The sequence below is a fragment of the Hoplias malabaricus genome, chromosome 9 (genome assembly GCF_029633855.1).
Source record: "Hoplias malabaricus isolate fHopMal1 chromosome 9, fHopMal1.hap1, whole genome shotgun sequence".
Classification (NCBI taxonomy): Eukaryota; Metazoa; Chordata; class Actinopteri; order Characiformes; family Erythrinidae; genus Hoplias; species Hoplias malabaricus.
In genome coordinates, this window is record NC_089808.1 from 23,790,595 (window position 1) to 23,807,849 (window position 17,255).

The following is a 17,255-nucleotide window of genomic DNA, read 5'->3' on the forward strand; positions in this document are numbered from 1 at the left end:
GAAACCCATGCGGACACAGGGAGAACACACCACACTACTCACAGTCAGTCACCCGGAAGCGGGACTTGAACCCACAACCTCCAGGTCCCTGGAGTTGTGTGACTGCAACAACAATAAACCAAAAAAGACACACAACATGAACACAGTTTTGAGGAAAAAATTTTATAAATCAACATAGCGCAGTAGTGTTTTTGTTTTATATGGTTATCTGTCAGACAACATGATCTCGTATTCAGAAGAACATATAAAATACTGAAAATATCACCCAACAGGTTGTTGTGCAACAGCCTCATGTATATGGACCAGGCATAATGTTTGAACCATTTCTCTCTACTTATACACTTCCTTTTGGTCTTCCACATTGTACAGTATTAATAAAGACAAGGGTAACGTAAACAGGGATTCTCTCCATGGGTGTGTTTTTTTTCTAATGAAACAGATTGCTTCAGGAAGTGTGGGAATAGACAGAATCCTCCCCAGTAGAAAAAAGGAGGGAGCAAGAGGACAGAGATGTTCAGCTCCTTCTCTGTAGGAGGTTTGGACGATGAACGATGTGCTGAATGGACACTGTCCACCTTCATTACCGTATCCTCGTGAACAGGTTCAACACTGACTTGGATTCCTGAGGAAGAACAAACAAGTTGTGAAGAAAGGCAACCAAATCAAACACCAGCGCATACACTGCAGCAGTTCTCATAAGAGGCCACTGGGGGACGCTGAAAGGCCCCATAAAAGTCTCAAAGGTTGTATTCTTAGTTGTAATTAATTGGCTTTGTATGTTGAAAGTGGCACCTGGTAACTCCATTTAAACATTATTATAATCAAATACATGCCAACCCAAGACACACTCCCTAAACAGGTGGAATAGCAAAATGTGAAATTAATGTGTATAAATGTTAGATTTGTTGTGTGAAAGCTGTGAAATATAAAATAAAGGCAACACAAGTGCAAAATACAGCTTTTAAAAAAGATAATTCATTTTACTGAAGATAACGATTTATTTAATACTCATATAACTCGTGGAAAAGTATTATCCTACCAAAGCTTAACTAGTTGTGTCACCCTTGGCAGGAATATCTACAGCTACAATATTCATAATTTTGAGGGAATTACTTCAGGAACAAATAGCAATAGACTGATCAAATAAAAGAAGAAGAAGATGATGATGATGATCAAATATAAAGTTTTTTAATAACTCTGTTCTGTTCACAAAATAATAATTTTTCATTCATTCACTCATTATCTGTAACCGCTTCTCCAGTTCAGGGTCGCGCTGGGTCCAGAGCCTACCCAGAATCACATATTCACTAGTAATAATTTGAATAAAACAATTTAAAATATCTTCCTGTGTGTGTGTCTTTAACCTTTGTGCAGCGTGTTTTGCTGAAGACGTTCCAGAACCTCAGAGTTTCATCTCCGGCTCCGGTCACTATGGCCTCACCATCTGGAGACACAGCCTGAAAGAATAAAACACACCTTTACATGTCTATATATCCACCTAATATTTTGGCAGCCTAAATGTTTCTGTATCCTTAGCAAATGAAACGGCAGTTGATCAGTATTCTCACCAGATAGAGGACGCGGTAGGAGTGTCCAGTCAGTTTGGCCACCTGTGTGAGCGAGGGGTATTTCCACACCAGAATCTGATTCTGTGAGTAACCGTGTGTGCTGACCTAGACAGGTTCAAAAATCGTGAAAAAAAAAAACATCTCACCATCTTAACATCTGTATTCATCTCTGCTCACAATGCTTTGTGTTCATTATGAACATCATTTCCATGCTCTGGGTTTGTGAGGCCGAGGTGTGTATTTTCTCACCAGTTCGTTGGCATGTTTGGACCAGGCGAGGTTGCAGACCTGCGACCCAGTGTCCGTGCTCTGCAGGGCCTGACCCGTGAGTGTGTTCCAGAAGCGGAGGCAGCGGTCAGCCGTTCCTCCGCCAGACGCCAGCAGGCCGTGCTGGTGAGGTGACCAGGCGATGGCCTTCACTGCTGCCAGGTGCTCGCTGTACTGCTGCACCGGCTGCAGACTGGAGCTGTTCCACACCAGCAGCTACAGCACACACACGAACAGCAAATTTTCCCATCAGACAACAGACACGGCTGAGCAAAATAACAGCTTCAGTAATGCAAGAAAATGAAAAAAAAATTCTCAGGGAAATCAGGTTCAGTCAATTCTGCTCTTTACTATTTCATTCATTCTCTTTAAAGTGTTTATATATATATACACACACACACAACCCCTGCCAAAAATTATGGAATCACCAGTCTCTGAGTATGTTCCTTCTGTTGTTTAATTTTGTAGAAAAAAAGCAGATCACTGATATGACAAAAAACTAAAGGCATTTCAAATGGCAAATTTCTGGCTTTAAGAAATCAAGAAAAATAACTGTGGGAGCCAGTAACAGTTAGATTTATAGAACAAGAACAGGGAATAAATTATGGAATCACTCAATTCTGAGGAAAAAATTATGCAATCACCCTGCATATTTTCATTACAAACACTAACACCTGCATCAGATTAAAGCTGCTCATTAGTGTGCACCTTGGAGAGCTGTTTCAACAAGTGGACTGACATGAATCATGGCTCCAACACCAGAGATGTCAATTGAAACATCTGTTTTAGCTGTGTCTATAACCTTGACCAAGTACAAACAACATGGGAAGATGGTTAAAGGCAAGCGTACTGGTAGACCAAGGAAGACATCAAAGCGTCAAGACAGAAAACTTATGCCTTGAAAACAGAAAATGTACAATGTACAAATGAGTCAACGTCTGTGACCGATCTGTAAGACACCGCCTAAAGGAAATGGGATTTACAGAAAAGCTAAAGAGAGCCATCACTGACACCTAAACAGAAAAAAACAAGGTTACAATGGGCTAAGGAAAGGCAGTCGTGGACTGTGGATGACTGGATGAAAGTCATATTCTGTGATGAATCTCGAATCTGCATTGAGCAAGGTGATGATGCTGTAACTTTTGTTTGGTGCCGTTCCAATTTATGCAGACGACTGTCTAAAGAAAACATGCAAATTTCCACAGTCATTGATGATATGGGGCTGCATGTCAGGTAAAGGCACTGGGGAGATGGCTGTCATTACATCTTCAATAAATGCACAGGTTTACATTGACATTTTGGACACTTTTCATATCCCATCTGTCGAAAGGAAGTTTGGGGATGATGAAATCATTTTTCAAGATGATAATGCATCTTGCCATAGAGCAAAATCTGTGAAAACATTCCTTGAAGAAAGACACATAAGGTCAATGTCATGGCCTGCAGACAGTCCGGATCTCAATCCAACTGAAATTCTGTGGTGGAAGTTAAAGAAAATGGTCCATGACAAGGTTCCAACCTGCAAAGCTGATCTGGCAACAGCAATCAGAGAAAGCTGGAGTCAGATTGATGAAGAGTAGTGTTTGTCATTCATTAAATCAATGCCTCGGAGACTGCAAGCAGTTATAAAAGCCAGAGGTGGTGCAACAAAGTACTAGTGATACGTTGGAGTGTTATTTTGTTTGTCATGATTCCATAATTTTTTCCTCAGAATTGAGTGATTCCATAATTTATTCCCTGTGCTTGTTCTAAAAATCTAACTGTTACTGATGACCACAATTATTTTTCTTGATTTCTTTTAGTGTTTCTTAAAGACAGAAAGTTGCCATTTGAAATGCCTTTAGTTTTTTGTCAAAATTAAACAACTGAAGGAACATCCTCAGAGACAGGTGATTCCATAATTTTTGCCAGGGTGTGTGTGTGTGTGTATATATATAATTTTTTTTTTTCCCCTCATTGATTGTAAAGTGGACGGCATGGTGTCATAGTCACACAGCTCCAGGGACCTGGAGGTTGTGGGTTTGAGTCCCGCTCCAGGTGACTGTCTGTGAGGAGTGTGGTGTGTTCTCCCCGTGTCTGTGTGGGTTTCCTCCGGGTGCTCCGGTTTCCTCCCATGGTCCAAAAACACACGTTGGTAGGTGGATTGGCGACTCAAATGTGTCCGTAGGTGTGAGTATTTGTGTGGCACCCTCTCCAGGGTGTGTTCCCCCCTTACGCCCAATGATTCCAGGTAGGCTCCGGACCCACCACGATCCTGAACTGGATAAGGGCTTACAGACAATGAATGAAACCTTGGGTTTATGAAAGGTGCTATATAAGTGTATCTTATTCTTATTACTATATGGTGTAAAATAAGAACAATTAAACTGTAAAAATGCAAAAATGATTAGTGACTGAAAGCACCTCAGTGCTGCCGCCTCACCTTGTTGTCGTTTCCACCCGAGGCGAGGTGCTGGTGGTCCGGAGACCACTTGAGTCCGCACACCTCCTGTCTGTGTCCCTGCAGCTTCCTCTCCACAGGTGGAGGAGTACGAACGTCCCGCTGCAGGATCACTCTGTCCCGACTGCCTGAGGACAGTTGCTCCCCGTTCCACGCCAGCGCTCCTGAGCGACCAACAGAACTTCAGACAAACAGGCCCCTGCTCTCACACACCTGATCCTACATCTCCAACATAGCTACACAGCGTCTGTCGAGAGGTAGGACAGTAGCTTTACCGAACACTGTCAGAATCCCATTTAACCTGATGGGCCCTGTTTTCACCTCTCATTTAGGTGTGTTTTGGCTGATCGGATTGTTGCCGGCTTTCACTTGCATGTGAAGCCAGACGTAAACAGAATGCGTTTTCTGTTTTTGGATAGAGTTAAATCAGTTGTTTTTTTCCTGTGGTTTGAGAGCATATAATACACTGGCAGCAGGTTTGAAACCGAGTTTACAGCAGGTTAAAGGAAGGAAAATGAAAACGATGCGTTTGTGCATTTTTAAGCTGGAAAATTAAATCAGATCTAGTCTTGTCTGGCAGGAAATGCTTTTTAATGACAACTGTAAACAGAATCCGGTCAAAAAATATCCACACACTATCTGGATACAAAAAAAACATGATACTGCCAGGTGTAAAAGAGGCCCTTATTGATTTATCAAAACACTTTGGGTGTACTAACTGCAATAAATAAGATGGAACACATTTACTACGACTAGAAACACTACAGGATGGACAAGGTGTACTTTTTCCCCTCATGTGATTGAGCTCTGTGGTGGGTGGATGTGTTACGAACCGACACGGGCAGAATGCCCTTCCAGACTGGTCAACTTCCTCCCTCCGGCCGCGTCCCAAATTTGCACAAAGCCTTTATGGGTTCCTACTGCTACCAAGCTTCCCTGTGGAGAACAGGTGTACAGTCAGAACTATTACGTGCCACCATCCAGTCATGATAGTAATAAATGCATGAAGAACAATCAGATACAGGATAGATTGTGCAGACCCGCTCATTCCAGCAGACGGACGTCACAGAGTCTCCATCTACCGACAAATCACACAGCCTCGTCACCTGTGGAGAATTTAGAGACAGAGATGTCAAAACTTCAAGACCCTGTTATCTGCTACACCATGTCCAGGCAAAAAGTTTAAAATCTTTTTATAGCTTCCTTAGGGGTTTTTCAATGACATAACCAGCTATTTGAACCTGGATGTTTATAGTTTTGTCTGATTATATGCTATTTTTATCTGATTTGAACAGTGATGGGGTTTAATCTTTCTTTCATTGAGAATAGCTTTAAGCTTTAACTTATTAATATGGGCATTTATCAGCTGATGTGACAGAGCTGTGCAGTTTGCTGTCCCCTCTGGTGCATTAACAGGAAGCACAGACTCATCCCCAACCTCCTAAAGCAGGTGGCACTGTGTGCAATCAGGGGAGCTTTGGTTGGAGTTGATGATGACTGTCTGTCTCTCACTCATATACACACACCTGGCTAGTGCAAGCACTCCACAGGTAAACACACGCCCCCAGACCAACACTCAGGAGGTTTCCAGCTGACCAGTCGACCTGCACACATGCAAAATTACATTAATACATCGGTTTCAGTGGAAGGAGCCTTGACTTAATGTTAATTTGCTCAATATTCCTCACACTCTATAAACCACACCTTGTGTAAGAGAACGAGTGCTTGGGATTTATCTGTTGCCAACAGGTTGCATCATTCAGATATTCAGAAAAGCTCTGGACACAAACACTGCAGAGGCTGGCGCTGAAAGATGTGCAATACTGTTCTTCCAACTTGTAATCTTTTTCCTCACACATCTCTAGTGAAGTCACAGCAATGCTGTACTGATTTGTTTTTGCATTTTTTAAGTTAAAATAAAAACGCAAGAAGGTGCTCTGTACACTTTTAAAATGTTCCTGTATAATATACAGTTTGCTGTGGACCGTCAAAGGGTTAACACAAGGGACACAGCAGCGTACCAGGTTAAGGTAGAAGTCGTCCTGCAGCTCTGGAGCATCCAGAACCTTGAAGGGAATTTTGGAGATTTTTCTTGCAGGTTTTCGCGGCGAGCGCAACAGCTTGTGACTGCACACAGGAGCGCGCGCACACACATACACACACACACACACATTTATGAGCTGTTTTAGAGTCACATGACCATTCCAGTTTGTGAGAATGAACCATGTGCAAGACGAAGAAAAGATCTCAATGAGGTGAGACTGGAATTAAACTCACTCTGTACCTTTTGTTGCTGAGAGGAGAGAGGGAATATGGGGAGATTTCATTGCTGCTGTCAAAAGGCACTCGCTTTGTGTGGATGGTGTACTGTAAGACACGAATATAACACAAAACTAATTTTAACATTTAAATTTAGATTCTTCATTTACCCTCTGGTTCACTTTATAAAAAGGTATAGAACACGGAGAGAAATACACTGTGATATCAAATGTCAGAGCTCCTATAAAGCAGTGCTGACCCTGAAGAGGCTGTGTGTGTCCTGGTTGAGAACGGTGTGCCTGCGGTCGTCTGTGTGAGCGTCAGGAACCGCCTCGATCCCTGCGCCCAGCAGCTCGTTCCGCAGCAGAGCGGCGTAGGCCACTGCATCTGTTAACAAACGGTTATATAGACAACAGCACTTTATACAACTTCTCAAACCACACGTATCATAAACAGGTCTTCTACCTACTGCTTGAACCTTGGACAACACCCCAAAACACAAGCGTTACCTTTCCCAGTGTCTGCACTTGCATCCTTAGACCTTTGATTCTGGTTGGGTGACCAGCAGTTTTCCTACACAATCAAGAAAGAAAGAAACACGAACCATAAATGTAGTCTTTTTTTATAAAATAAGGCGTGGCATTTAAGTAACATCACAGTTCTAACTTGTACAAGTCTCCAATCTCTTTTAAAGGACTGAGACACTCTGATATTTTTAAAGCATGTTTAAAGTCCCTGATAAATCATTTCTGTTTGGCTCAAATAACACATACTGAGCTTTAATGCTTCCCTGTAACTTTTTCAGCCAGAGACTTGTCTCCTACTTCTTTATAACATCTCTGGCACAAATAAGTGAGGCGACTTACATTGGCGTAATGGAAGTTGATGCTCCAGTTGCTCCCTGCTCGAGTGGGTATGAACCTGTCTCCGGATTTAACACTGACCGGACTGCATGTGGTGTATGCGGACTGGAGTGGACAAGAAAAAAGACATTGAGACAACAGAGAGCACAGACACTATTTTACAAGTGGTGGACAGTGGTTTCTTGAATATGTGAATGTCCAAATAAGGCTGATATCTTTTAATGACATGGATATTTACAATATGCTCAGGAATACTGTGATGCAATTAAACCCGATAACATTAAAATATCATCACAGTATCACCTATGACTGATTATCTTAGGTGTAATCGTATCTACTGCAGTTCCTCTCTTCACCCACCTTGGTCAGCTGGCCCTCGGGGAGGTTCTGGTGGTTGATTTGCCTGAGGAGGCGTCTCTCATAATCCTGGTCCATTTCCCTCCGAAGCCACGGCTCTGTCCCTGCCTCAGTCTGCACTCGCAGATCCCCCGACTTCTCCCATCCCTGAGACAAATACACACCGCAGTCACCTAAGATAACGAGGCATTATACAAACAGACAAAAGCTGAAAATGGGGGAAAGCTGGCAATCACCGTATGTCCTGTCTATTAATTAACCAAGATGTCCTACCCTTGTACAAAGGCATTAAAGGCGATTTTATTTTGTTTTATAAATAGTAAAAATCAGTCAAATGTGAAGCTCATTATGAATACAAGTTATTTTGGTAACAACATCAATTAAACGATATTCGGTGCCTAAGGAAACTTGTTTGATAAACTGCATTCCGAACAAGACCGCTTGGCTGCTGGAGGTGACCTTGACAAATACACTTATGCCCTGGTCAGGATTTGCAGGATTTGGGTTGTGCAACCTCTAGTGGCTAGATAGGTGAACTACAATATCACAGTTAGGCCAGTGAAATTACCTAGGGTGCCTTTAAGGAACCTTTTTTTTTTCACTACACAGCAACATCAAAGGAAAATAGATCCTAGAGCTAAATATTAGAGAACTCAACACATTATGCCACTAAAACTTTATATTGTCGTTCAATGTTTTCATTTATTTATTTTTTTGTCTTGTAAAAGCAATGTTTCAGCACAGAACTGGGAGATTTCAAAGAACAATACACATGCTAAAAGGATGGAAAAACTCATTTATATGGTTCCTTAAAAGTGCCTTAAAAATTGACTTTGATTTTTGGCTAAAACTGTGATAAATCTAACGAGTAAAGACAGACATGAACAACACACCTGTCACTTTAAAATGAAAACACGAAGAAACCACAGACATGGCAGGACGTTTAAAGAGTGGTACTCTACTTCAAGAGAATTCAGAATAATACACCAAACATATTTCATAGCTATCCGTACCTTTAAAACCATTTCACATAAAACCTGACGATATTTTAAACCTCTCCTAACTCATTGTACATGCTATTGGGTTAAACATACATTCCCATTAAAAAGAACCTAAAACAGTCTGAATTAATAATAATATTTTAAATATTTTGCATTCTATAAAGACTATAAAATCCTCGGTCAAGTTGTTTTCATCGCTGTCAGCTGTTTAAAACCACAGAGAGAAATACAGCCCAAGCTGCCGGTTCAGGCCAACGTTATCTAACCTGTTCGGTGCCTTTTATGAAACGCACTTAAGGTTCAATTTTGGACGAAAAATGACAAAAAACGAGCAAAAACCCCACTCCGAGCTCCAGCATTCATGAGCGGAGAGACTGTCGAAGAGATTCAAGCAATATCTGCCCCCCTTATCTTCTTGTTTCCAGTGTATTACGTGAATGAATATCTCCTCTTCAGCAGAAGGAACCCCTGTGTTTACGTTTGATGCCGAAGATGGCGACCACTGCCGCTGCGACAATGCGCCGCCGCCACAAGAGGGCGCTGCGAGAGCGTGAAAAAGTGTAGGCACCCCATAATGACCTCGTTTCTACACTCATTGTTCATCCATTATATCTTAGCCACTGAACATAGAGGAGCACTTGCTGACCATCTGTTGCTCTGCACACTTAGTTACCCTCTTTCACACCACCTCGTTATTAGGGAAGTGGATTCTCAGCACTGGTGCTGTGTTAATATGTATGAAGTTTTACAAGTGGATCAGACACAGCAGTTGCTTATGTTTTTTAAGAGTGTGGCTGTGAACCAAATGTCTCCCTAATCTTATATTGTGCTATAAATTGAGGCATTATTTAGTTCACTAAATAGTAATACGAGTGTATACACTCCAATTTGGCTTTATGCTTGAACATAGGTATAGAGTTTAGTTTAATAACATTTCAACTGCGTACTAAAGGAACATTAGGTAAAATATGATATTTTTGCACCTGGGCTCCCCTACAGTTGCAGAGTGTAATTCACTTTTACATCACTGTCCTTAAATCAAGGGGTAGGGGGGTATGGAAGGAAGGTGTTTTTTTCTTCCCTCCTCCAAAACCTACATAGTACAGTCTCTGTAGTGCTGAACAAGACAGAAGCTCAATTCTCAGTGTAGCATCACGATAATTTTGAAGCTGTAATGTTAAGGTAAAAATAATACCTTGACTTCTTTAAAGTGATGGGTTGTCCTGTCCTAGCAATTGTTTGGGGCTTTGAGATGTTCAGCTTATTAGCATCATGCTAGCTGAGGCCTCTTCTCACAATGTTTGGGCGAGTTCAGGCTTGTGTTTGATTAGATCCAGCAGAGACTGGGAGGTTGTTAGGAAGGTGAAGTGGATTTAAGGTTAAACAGCACAGCAGGTACTGACAGCAGGCTGTTCTCAGGACAGTGTCTCTCTGCGCTAGAAGGACCCTCTAAGGGATATAATTACGGCCAGAGAGGATTTGGGGTTTGTTGGAAACAAAGCAATTTCGAAAATTATGGGAACCATGCTGGCATTATCAGTCTTATTAGATGGATCAGCCAAAAGGGGAAAAGCTTTTTTCGACATAATGGATAAAACCTAATTATTCATGGGCTCATTGTACTCTCTAATATATTTGTTTGTTTCCCTCTCTCTTCCCTGTCATAACAGCTTCTACTCATCTGGAATTCATTCATTCATTCTTTATCTGTAACTGCTTATCCAGTCAGAGTCACAGGTGGGACTCGAACCCACAACCTCCAGGTCCCTTGCAAAAGTATATGCATTTGATTTTTGTTTAGACATGTATAACCTGGTGTTGAGAGATGTTCACTAATTGTTGATAATTTAATTCCAAACTCCATAGGACATCAGTGTTTACAGCAACACTCTAATATTCTGTTTGAAGCCTGTACAAATGAGGGTTTAACCCTTTGAAAACCCTGAAGACATGGCACAAAAAAGCCCAGGGCTCTGCTGGACCTTGATGCTCAGGCTTGTGCATTTAAAAGCAGTTCCCCTTCCCTTCAGTGCACTTTTTTTTGGATGGGATTTTATTTGATCTGAAGCCTGCAGCTGTGTTTTAATATGCACTCTTTGTGTACCAGACCCTCTTATCAAGCCCTTCATGTTGCACCCATGGCAACAAGATGGACAGAAAGAGAAAGAGAGGAAGAAGAGGTAGAGCATTACAGATGAAATGTGCAAATGACATTCGCTTGACAAGAGTAAGGCTTTTACCTAAACGCTTCATTAAGCATTCACAGTGTAGAGAAAATAGGGACATTTAATAGTACCAGTGTACTGCTACATAATACGTTCATCTAAAATCCACAATAAAACTCACCACAGCTAAACAAGGATTTATTGGAGAGAGCTCTGTTGCTGCACAGAACACAGTTCCACTGCTCCACAGCACAATGCTGAAGGTTTATACTCCTCTAGCCCACGCTTGGCATTGAACATGGTGACATCAAGCTTATGTGCATCTGGTCTAGCACTTCCTGTTCTATTAGAAGTGTTACTGGTCTAGATGTTCACAGCACATGGGGTTGGTTTCCCACACATTAACCCTAGTCTCTGGTTAAATTGCAGCACCAGTAAATCTCCAATGAGTCTAGAATTAGGTTTAATCTGGCCCTGGGATCCTGACCCATAATGGAACACAATGCATACTGCCACACATTTGCATACTGCCACCATTCGTGATATTAGTATGTCCAAGGCCACTTACGCTGATAACAATTCACAAATGGTATATAGAGCATATGAGATAACATATGTTAGTAGAGGGAGAAATTCATACATAATAAATAGACCAGTTCTGAAGAATGACGTATTAATCAGGTTGAGCAAGAGATGGAGAAATGTGTGCAAACATTGGAACAATGGAGCACCTACTTAAATGTGTTACATCATTGATATGATATAAGGAAGTAAGAAAAGAATTCAGTGAATGTCTGAGGAATACACGGAGAGCTCTGTTACTAATAAACCCTTTTTCACCTCCACTATCCTCCTCCACACAGGATTTTAAGAAATAGCTGATACAGCTGAGGCGTCAAGTCCAACTAAATAAACCTCTGAAGGTCTTCTCATTGCAGCTGAGTCTTATGATGTAGGCCTCAAGACAGTGAGATCCAGATCACTGAACTGTATCTGAGGAATGTTCCAGAATATTTCAGACATTTTGAGATCTGAAAATCGTGTCTTTTTAAACCCATATATATATATAAACATTTCCTATAAGAATGTTATTATATATTCCTGTAATTCCTATAATAATTCTGGGTTAATACCTCCTGTAACATTAATGCAGAGAAAACATTGTCTGTGTGACTTTAGTGTCTTAATGGTGTACTAAATCCCAATGAAAGGGGAAAAAATGTGCAAAGTCATGCTAACACAGTCAGAACCGACCAACAGTCACTTCTCACAGAGAAGTGGAGGCAGAAAATTAGCTTGAAGTATCGCGAGAGTTCTGAACTACATTTTACTTTGGATTCGGTGAGTCGTGTCAAGTATCGCGAGGTTTCAGTATCAGTATATAAGCCTGAGCACTGCTTTCTCGTCTGCTTCGAGTTCACGGTCACACGGTGACAAGAAAGAGGTATGTAGTTAGTTTTTATACAAGTTTACACACTTTATAAAGAGCTTATATTGAATGCAGTGAGTTATGCTTCTTACGTTATGTGTTATATCGTAGTTTCTGAAGTTAAATCCTAAGATTGCAAGTTTAGTATTCATGAATCAACAGGTTTCTGCATCGTTACACTGTTCTTCCTCCGGGTTTTAATTTTTCTTTAATTCAGAGCTAATTTATCAGATATCTTCGATGGTTATTGCCAACTTCTCTTTGCAGTTCTGATTTATTCATTTGTATATTTAGAATGAGTCACAGCAAAACGTTTTATTTAATGTAAATATCCAATTTAACATGAAATACCTAGTTTTCAACATTTCTTCCTATGTACACATTAAATACCAATGAGTGAGTGAATGGATACTCTTAAATATTTCTGTAAGAGTTCTGTACTTAAGGGAGTAATGCTATCTACCATTGCTTAAAGCAGTGAATGAATGAATGGGTTTTGCCTGGTTATTTTTAATTTGAACAATACTTTAAAATATATAATTAATTGATTGCAGTGATTTAAACTAGTGATCTTATTTAACAGCAGAGATTACAATGGACTACAAAGGTTGTCTTTAATGTAAAAGAAGCCAAAAACACTACACTAAATATATCCTTAGTAATATTCCAGACCCACAAGAGAGAATTTGGTGATGATTTTATTTAATAACCTTTACCTATTTGCTGGCTGGTTTACTATAACACCTGCAGATCTGTGGACCTTAACACAGCCATAAATGTTACATAATTGAGGAAGTGCTGGAAATACGAGCTATAGATTCATTCAAGCGGTGGGTTTTTGCAATGCTAAACCGATTGTGTTAGTTTTTGAGTAATGTTCTGTTTCCCTGTGCTTTTTCTTTTTTCTTTATTTGTCATATGGTACTATAGTTTTTATATTCAGCGTGAAATTGCTTCATTGAGCTTCAATGCATTTGTTCTTTATTAGTCTGCAAACAATTTGCTTTAAATGTTTCCTCTTTTTTTTAAATCAAGTCTCTGTTCCTCTTTTCATTCCAGCAGAAGAAAATGGCAGCAGGCAAAGCCAAGATTGGACACCTTGCCCCTGACTTCACAGCCAAAGCTGTGATGCCAGACGGACAGTTTAAGGACCTCAAGTTGTCTGACTACAGAGGTATGGCTTTTATTTGATTTATATAAAAATACTATTAACACATTGTATATCAGTACATGTGTCCAAAGGTGTTATGGACAAGAGAAGGAGGAAAGATTAATTCATTTTTGGTGTATTGACGATATGCATCATTTTATTCTGTTTCTGTTGGTCTGTTTATTGTGAAATGCTCAGACAAAGAGCAGCTGGAATACGAACAAAAGGGAGATGCAGCAGTGACATTTTAATATTACAAAACCTCTTGATGTCTAAAGCCCTATTTGTCAGTCATGTTTATGGTGGATTCACACTGGATAAGAAATAGTGGTGAAAATAAGACCTGGGAGAGGCTACTTGATTCAGGCACTGCCATCACAATATGGATCAGGCAAAGTAGAGCTGTTGGAGTTTTTAGACTGCCACAACTCTACTGAGATCAGCCCGCCCATCAAAAACATAAAGCCCTCAACAACTACCTTCTAGTCCTTCATAAAAGATAACGGGTGAGAAGGTGGCAAAACTTTACTAATCCTTCACACAATTATAAGAAACAATATTATAAATCATTTAATGGTAGCAAGACACATGTATGGAGGCTACTTGTGTAGAGAAATCATGCCTACAAGTCATTTTGTGTTTTTGAGCATGGAGGGTGTGCTGTTCAGCTCACTAAATGTCTTAAGCTCCTCCATTCTTGAAAATCTGTGAAAATCTCCTTTTCTCTGGGTTATGACACTATTACCCTGCATTTCAATTCGAATGGAATTAATATAGTCTGGGGTCATTTTTTACTGCTCTGTAAAAGGCTCAGGACTCTTTCTTGAAATGGGTGCTCGCACGCCGGAAAAATGACTTGCATGGTCTGTTCGGACAGGATTAAAATGACAAAGATACTCCGGTAATTATTTTACCCCACGTCAACAGGTAACGGTAATCCCATCCAAATGGACTTAAGCTGATTATTACATCTGAATGATAGTAAAGTAAACATATTAAACAGTGCAAACTGACTGAATCCTTCTTAAATTATAGTTGCCAATACATGTGGAGTTAAAGGTTACATAGCTGTATTATGTATTAGCCCCTGCTCCACAAATGTGCACAAAATTCTCCATGATTCAATTGAATTTAAGGTTGTCATTAAACCAATACAAGGTTGTACGTATATTTCAAGCTACGTTTCCAGTGCAGGAGAAAAGGCTAAGACTGAGGTACATAAACACTAAATGCAGACAAATATCAGCAGTCAAGTTCATAGTTTAAACATTAATAAATAAACATATTAACTTAAGTATCTTGTCTGCATATTGACGACACCTGCCATCAGAATAGGGCCCTGCTGCAGTGGTAATATTAAAAGCAGTATTTTCTGCAGTTGTCTGGCATCAACACGTGGGTTATGTGGTATAAACAAGGTTGACTTTCCTAACCCTCAACTTCCTTTTGTCTCTAGGTAAATATGTTGTGCTGTTCTTCTACCCACTTGATTTTACGTTCGTGTGTCCCACCGAGATCATTGCCTTCAGTGACGCTGCTGAAGAGTTCAAGAAGATTGACTGTGAGGTTATTGGTGCTTCTGTTGACTCTCACTTTTGTCATCTGGCCTGGTGAGTGCTTTTGAGCACATGAAGTAACCCATATTCTGTGTCGACTACCGACTGACAGTTAAGTGTGTCATTTTATTTTGCAGGATCAACACACCTCGAAAACAAGGGGGTTTGGGACACATGAAGATTCCTCTGGTGGCAGACACACTCCGCTCCATCTCCCAAGACTTCGGTGTGCTGAAGGAGGACGAGGGCATTGCCTACAGGTTTGTAAAGAAGGAGGAAACATTTTTATTAAACAAGTTTCTGTTCAGAGGTTTCCTGTGGTAGTTTTTATGCTTTAAAATATTTTGAAAATCTTTTACATTTCTTTGACTTTAGAAGAGCAAATATATATCTTTTTTACGTCAACTGTGTAAATGCTTTTAGCAATTCAAATTAACAGTAAGGTTTTTTTTTTTTTGTGCAAACATAAATATGAAGCTAGTAGCAAAACACTTTGCATGCGTTATTATTTTTGAACTGAAATTAATATTGATAGGTGTTTTTCACCTGAGAAAAGTAAGGAGCAATGAACTCGTTGGTTTTGTTACCACAGTGAGTTCCTTGCGTAATATAACGGCCTCTAAATTTCAAATTCAACTGTCTTTCTCAGAGGCCTTTTCATCATTGATGACAAGGGCATCCTCAGGCAGATAACCATCAACGATCTGCCAGTGGGCCGCTCCATTGATGAAACACTGCGTCTGGTCCAGGCCTTTCAGTTCACTGACAAACACGGAGAAGGTACAGTAAAGCACATGAAAATGATCCTCATGGTGTGACATCATTAGCTTTTCCCAAGTCATCGTTACATGAATCAGATCGGTTTGCCTTACTCACATCGATGTGCCTTGGGTGATATTTTGGGTGTGGAGGTTTATTTCGAAATGGAGATGTTATGACCTGAAAGCCTGTGACTGACTAATGTGTCAGATTTATGTAACCACATTCTTACTCTTCAATGTTCATTACTATTCCATCATTTAAGCCATAGTTTGGCTAAAATAAAACTAAAAGTAATGGAAACTAGTAGCATTTAATTTATATTCTATCTCAAATTAAAATAGCCATGCAATTTAAATTGTAATCTGTCTATGTTAAAGGGCCAAGCCTGTTTTTGGCCAGGTAGACTAGAATATCTCTTTTTAAATGTGGTGTTTAAGAGTACTAGGCTAGGTGTTTTTCATGTACGAACACATGAAAGTATGGCTGCTTTTAACTAAATTAGTTTGTCTAACTCCTAGTGTTTTGTGAGACTTATTCATTTAAAGCTTGCTAAACTTAGACATGGTTTCATTAAACGTTCAAGCCGGTCATGCAGTTTGTGCAATGCTAATGTTGAATTATAAGCCTACACTCCTGTTTCAGAATCAAATTTAAAGCCTTGGGAATTGTTTAAATTAGGGTGGACCTGTATTAAGCTGGATTACCATAATTAACTGAACTTGTATCGTTCTAGTTTGTCCAGCTGGATGGAAGCCTGGAAAGGACACAATCAAGCCAGACGTCCAGAAGAGCAAAGATTTCTTCTCCAAACAAAGCTAAATGATTCTGCCTTATAGTCTAAAGTCCCACAATGTCACTGTGTATAGGACCTAAGTAAACTAATTACCCCTGTAAAAGAAGTGTAGCACTTGTATTTGTTATTTATATTATGTGACATTGAGCTGTAGCATCAAAACAGGACCAGTCATGCCCTGATCTGTAGAAACATGGTAGGGTTTTTTTTCTTGGCCGATTTTGAATGTTTACACCTTCATACGTCCTTGTGTAATATAAGACGTAATACTGCAGTGTGGGGACCAGACTTTGTTTTACATTTCACAGCAGTAAAAAAAGGTTGTGTAAGAGCAATGTCCTGTGGCCTGACATTCAAATTTTTGTAATAAATTTCTCTTGAGTATTTGACATTTGCCTATAGTTTTATTCCATTTGTATGTTGGTGATCTTATGTTAAAAAAAAAAAAAATTGTATACGTTTGGCATAGGTGTACTCTAAAGACAGTACACCTTATTTTCAGTCTCCAAAATAATCCAGTGATACCTGTATAGTCGATATAGCATCGATTTAAAAAAAAAAAAAAAAAAAAAAATATATATTAATCTAAACTTGATACTTGCAAGTAGAATAAAATGCTTTGGGTTTTTTTTTTATTATTATTAA

At 39.9% G+C, this 17,255-nt stretch overlaps 2 protein-coding genes across 4 annotated transcripts; one reads left to right on the forward strand and one right to left on the reverse strand.

Moving 5' to 3' along the window:
- Positions 1 to 186: 186 nt before the first annotated feature.
- Positions 187 to 9,275, reverse strand: fzr1b (fizzy/cell division cycle 20 related 1b). Of its 2 annotated transcripts, none has more exons than XM_066681231.1 (15): positions 9,022 to 9,275; positions 7,758 to 7,927; positions 7,401 to 7,502; positions 7,044 to 7,107; positions 6,794 to 6,921; positions 6,560 to 6,642; positions 6,297 to 6,402; positions 5,802 to 5,879; positions 5,316 to 5,381; positions 5,109 to 5,211; positions 4,258 to 4,439; positions 1,818 to 2,051; positions 1,569 to 1,673; positions 1,365 to 1,457; positions 187 to 622 (listed from the first exon to the last, which is right to left on the reverse strand). In XM_066681231.1, exons 2-15 carry the CDS (start codon positions 7,830 to 7,832, stop codon positions 581 to 583), a joined length of 1,461 nt encoding a protein of 486 aa, XP_066537328.1. In that variant the 5' UTR covers positions 7,833 to 7,927; positions 9,022 to 9,275; the 3' UTR covers positions 187 to 580. The 2 variants fall into 2 exon arrangements, with proteins under 2 accessions (XP_066537328.1, XP_066537327.1); XM_066681230.1 differs by having other exon boundaries at positions 188 to 622; positions 7,758 to 7,901.
- Positions 9,276 to 12,319: 3,044 nt separating this feature from the next.
- prdx1 (peroxiredoxin 1) lies at positions 12,320 to 16,986 on the forward strand. 2 transcript variants are annotated; one of them, XM_066680526.1, is made up of 6 exons: positions 12,320 to 12,364; positions 13,409 to 13,523; positions 14,956 to 15,109; positions 15,193 to 15,315; positions 15,705 to 15,835; positions 16,551 to 16,986. In XM_066680526.1, the coding sequence occupies exons 2-6, from the start codon at positions 13,418 to 13,420 to the stop codon at positions 16,634 to 16,636; spliced, it is 600 nt and encodes a 199-aa protein (XP_066536623.1). In that variant the 5' UTR covers positions 12,320 to 12,364; positions 13,409 to 13,417; the 3' UTR covers positions 16,637 to 16,986. The 2 variants fall into 2 exon arrangements, with proteins under 2 accessions (XP_066536623.1, XP_066536624.1); XM_066680527.1 differs by having other exon boundaries at positions 12,330 to 12,364; positions 13,412 to 13,523.
- The last annotated feature ends 269 nt before the right edge of the window (positions 16,987 to 17,255 follow it).

Bases quoted from the DNA above. Each gene is read 5' to 3' on its own strand.
- fzr1b (XM_066681231.1), bottom strand. From the start codon at position 7,832: ATGGACCAGGATTATGAGAGACGCCTCCTCAGGCAAATCAACCACCAG. The intron at 7,503-7,757 runs GTGGGTGAAGAG...TGTCCACTCCAG, and splicing joins CCGAGGGCCAGCTGACCAAG to TCCGCATACACCACATGCAG. The intron at 6,643-6,793 runs GTCAGCACTGCT...CGTGTCTTACAG, and splicing joins ACACACACAGCCTCTTCAGG to TACACCATCCACACAAAGCG.
- prdx1 (XM_066680526.1), top strand. From the start codon at position 13,418: ATGGCAGCAGGCAAAGCCAAGATTGGACACCTTGCCCCTGACTTCACA. The intron at 13,524-14,955 runs GTATGGCTTTTA...TTTTGTCTCTAG, and splicing joins CAAGTTGTCTGACTACAGAG to GTAAATATGTTGTGCTGTTC. The intron at 15,836-16,550 runs GTACAGTAAAGC...GTATCGTTCTAG, and splicing joins CACTGACAAACACGGAGAAG to TTTGTCCAGCTGGATGGAAG.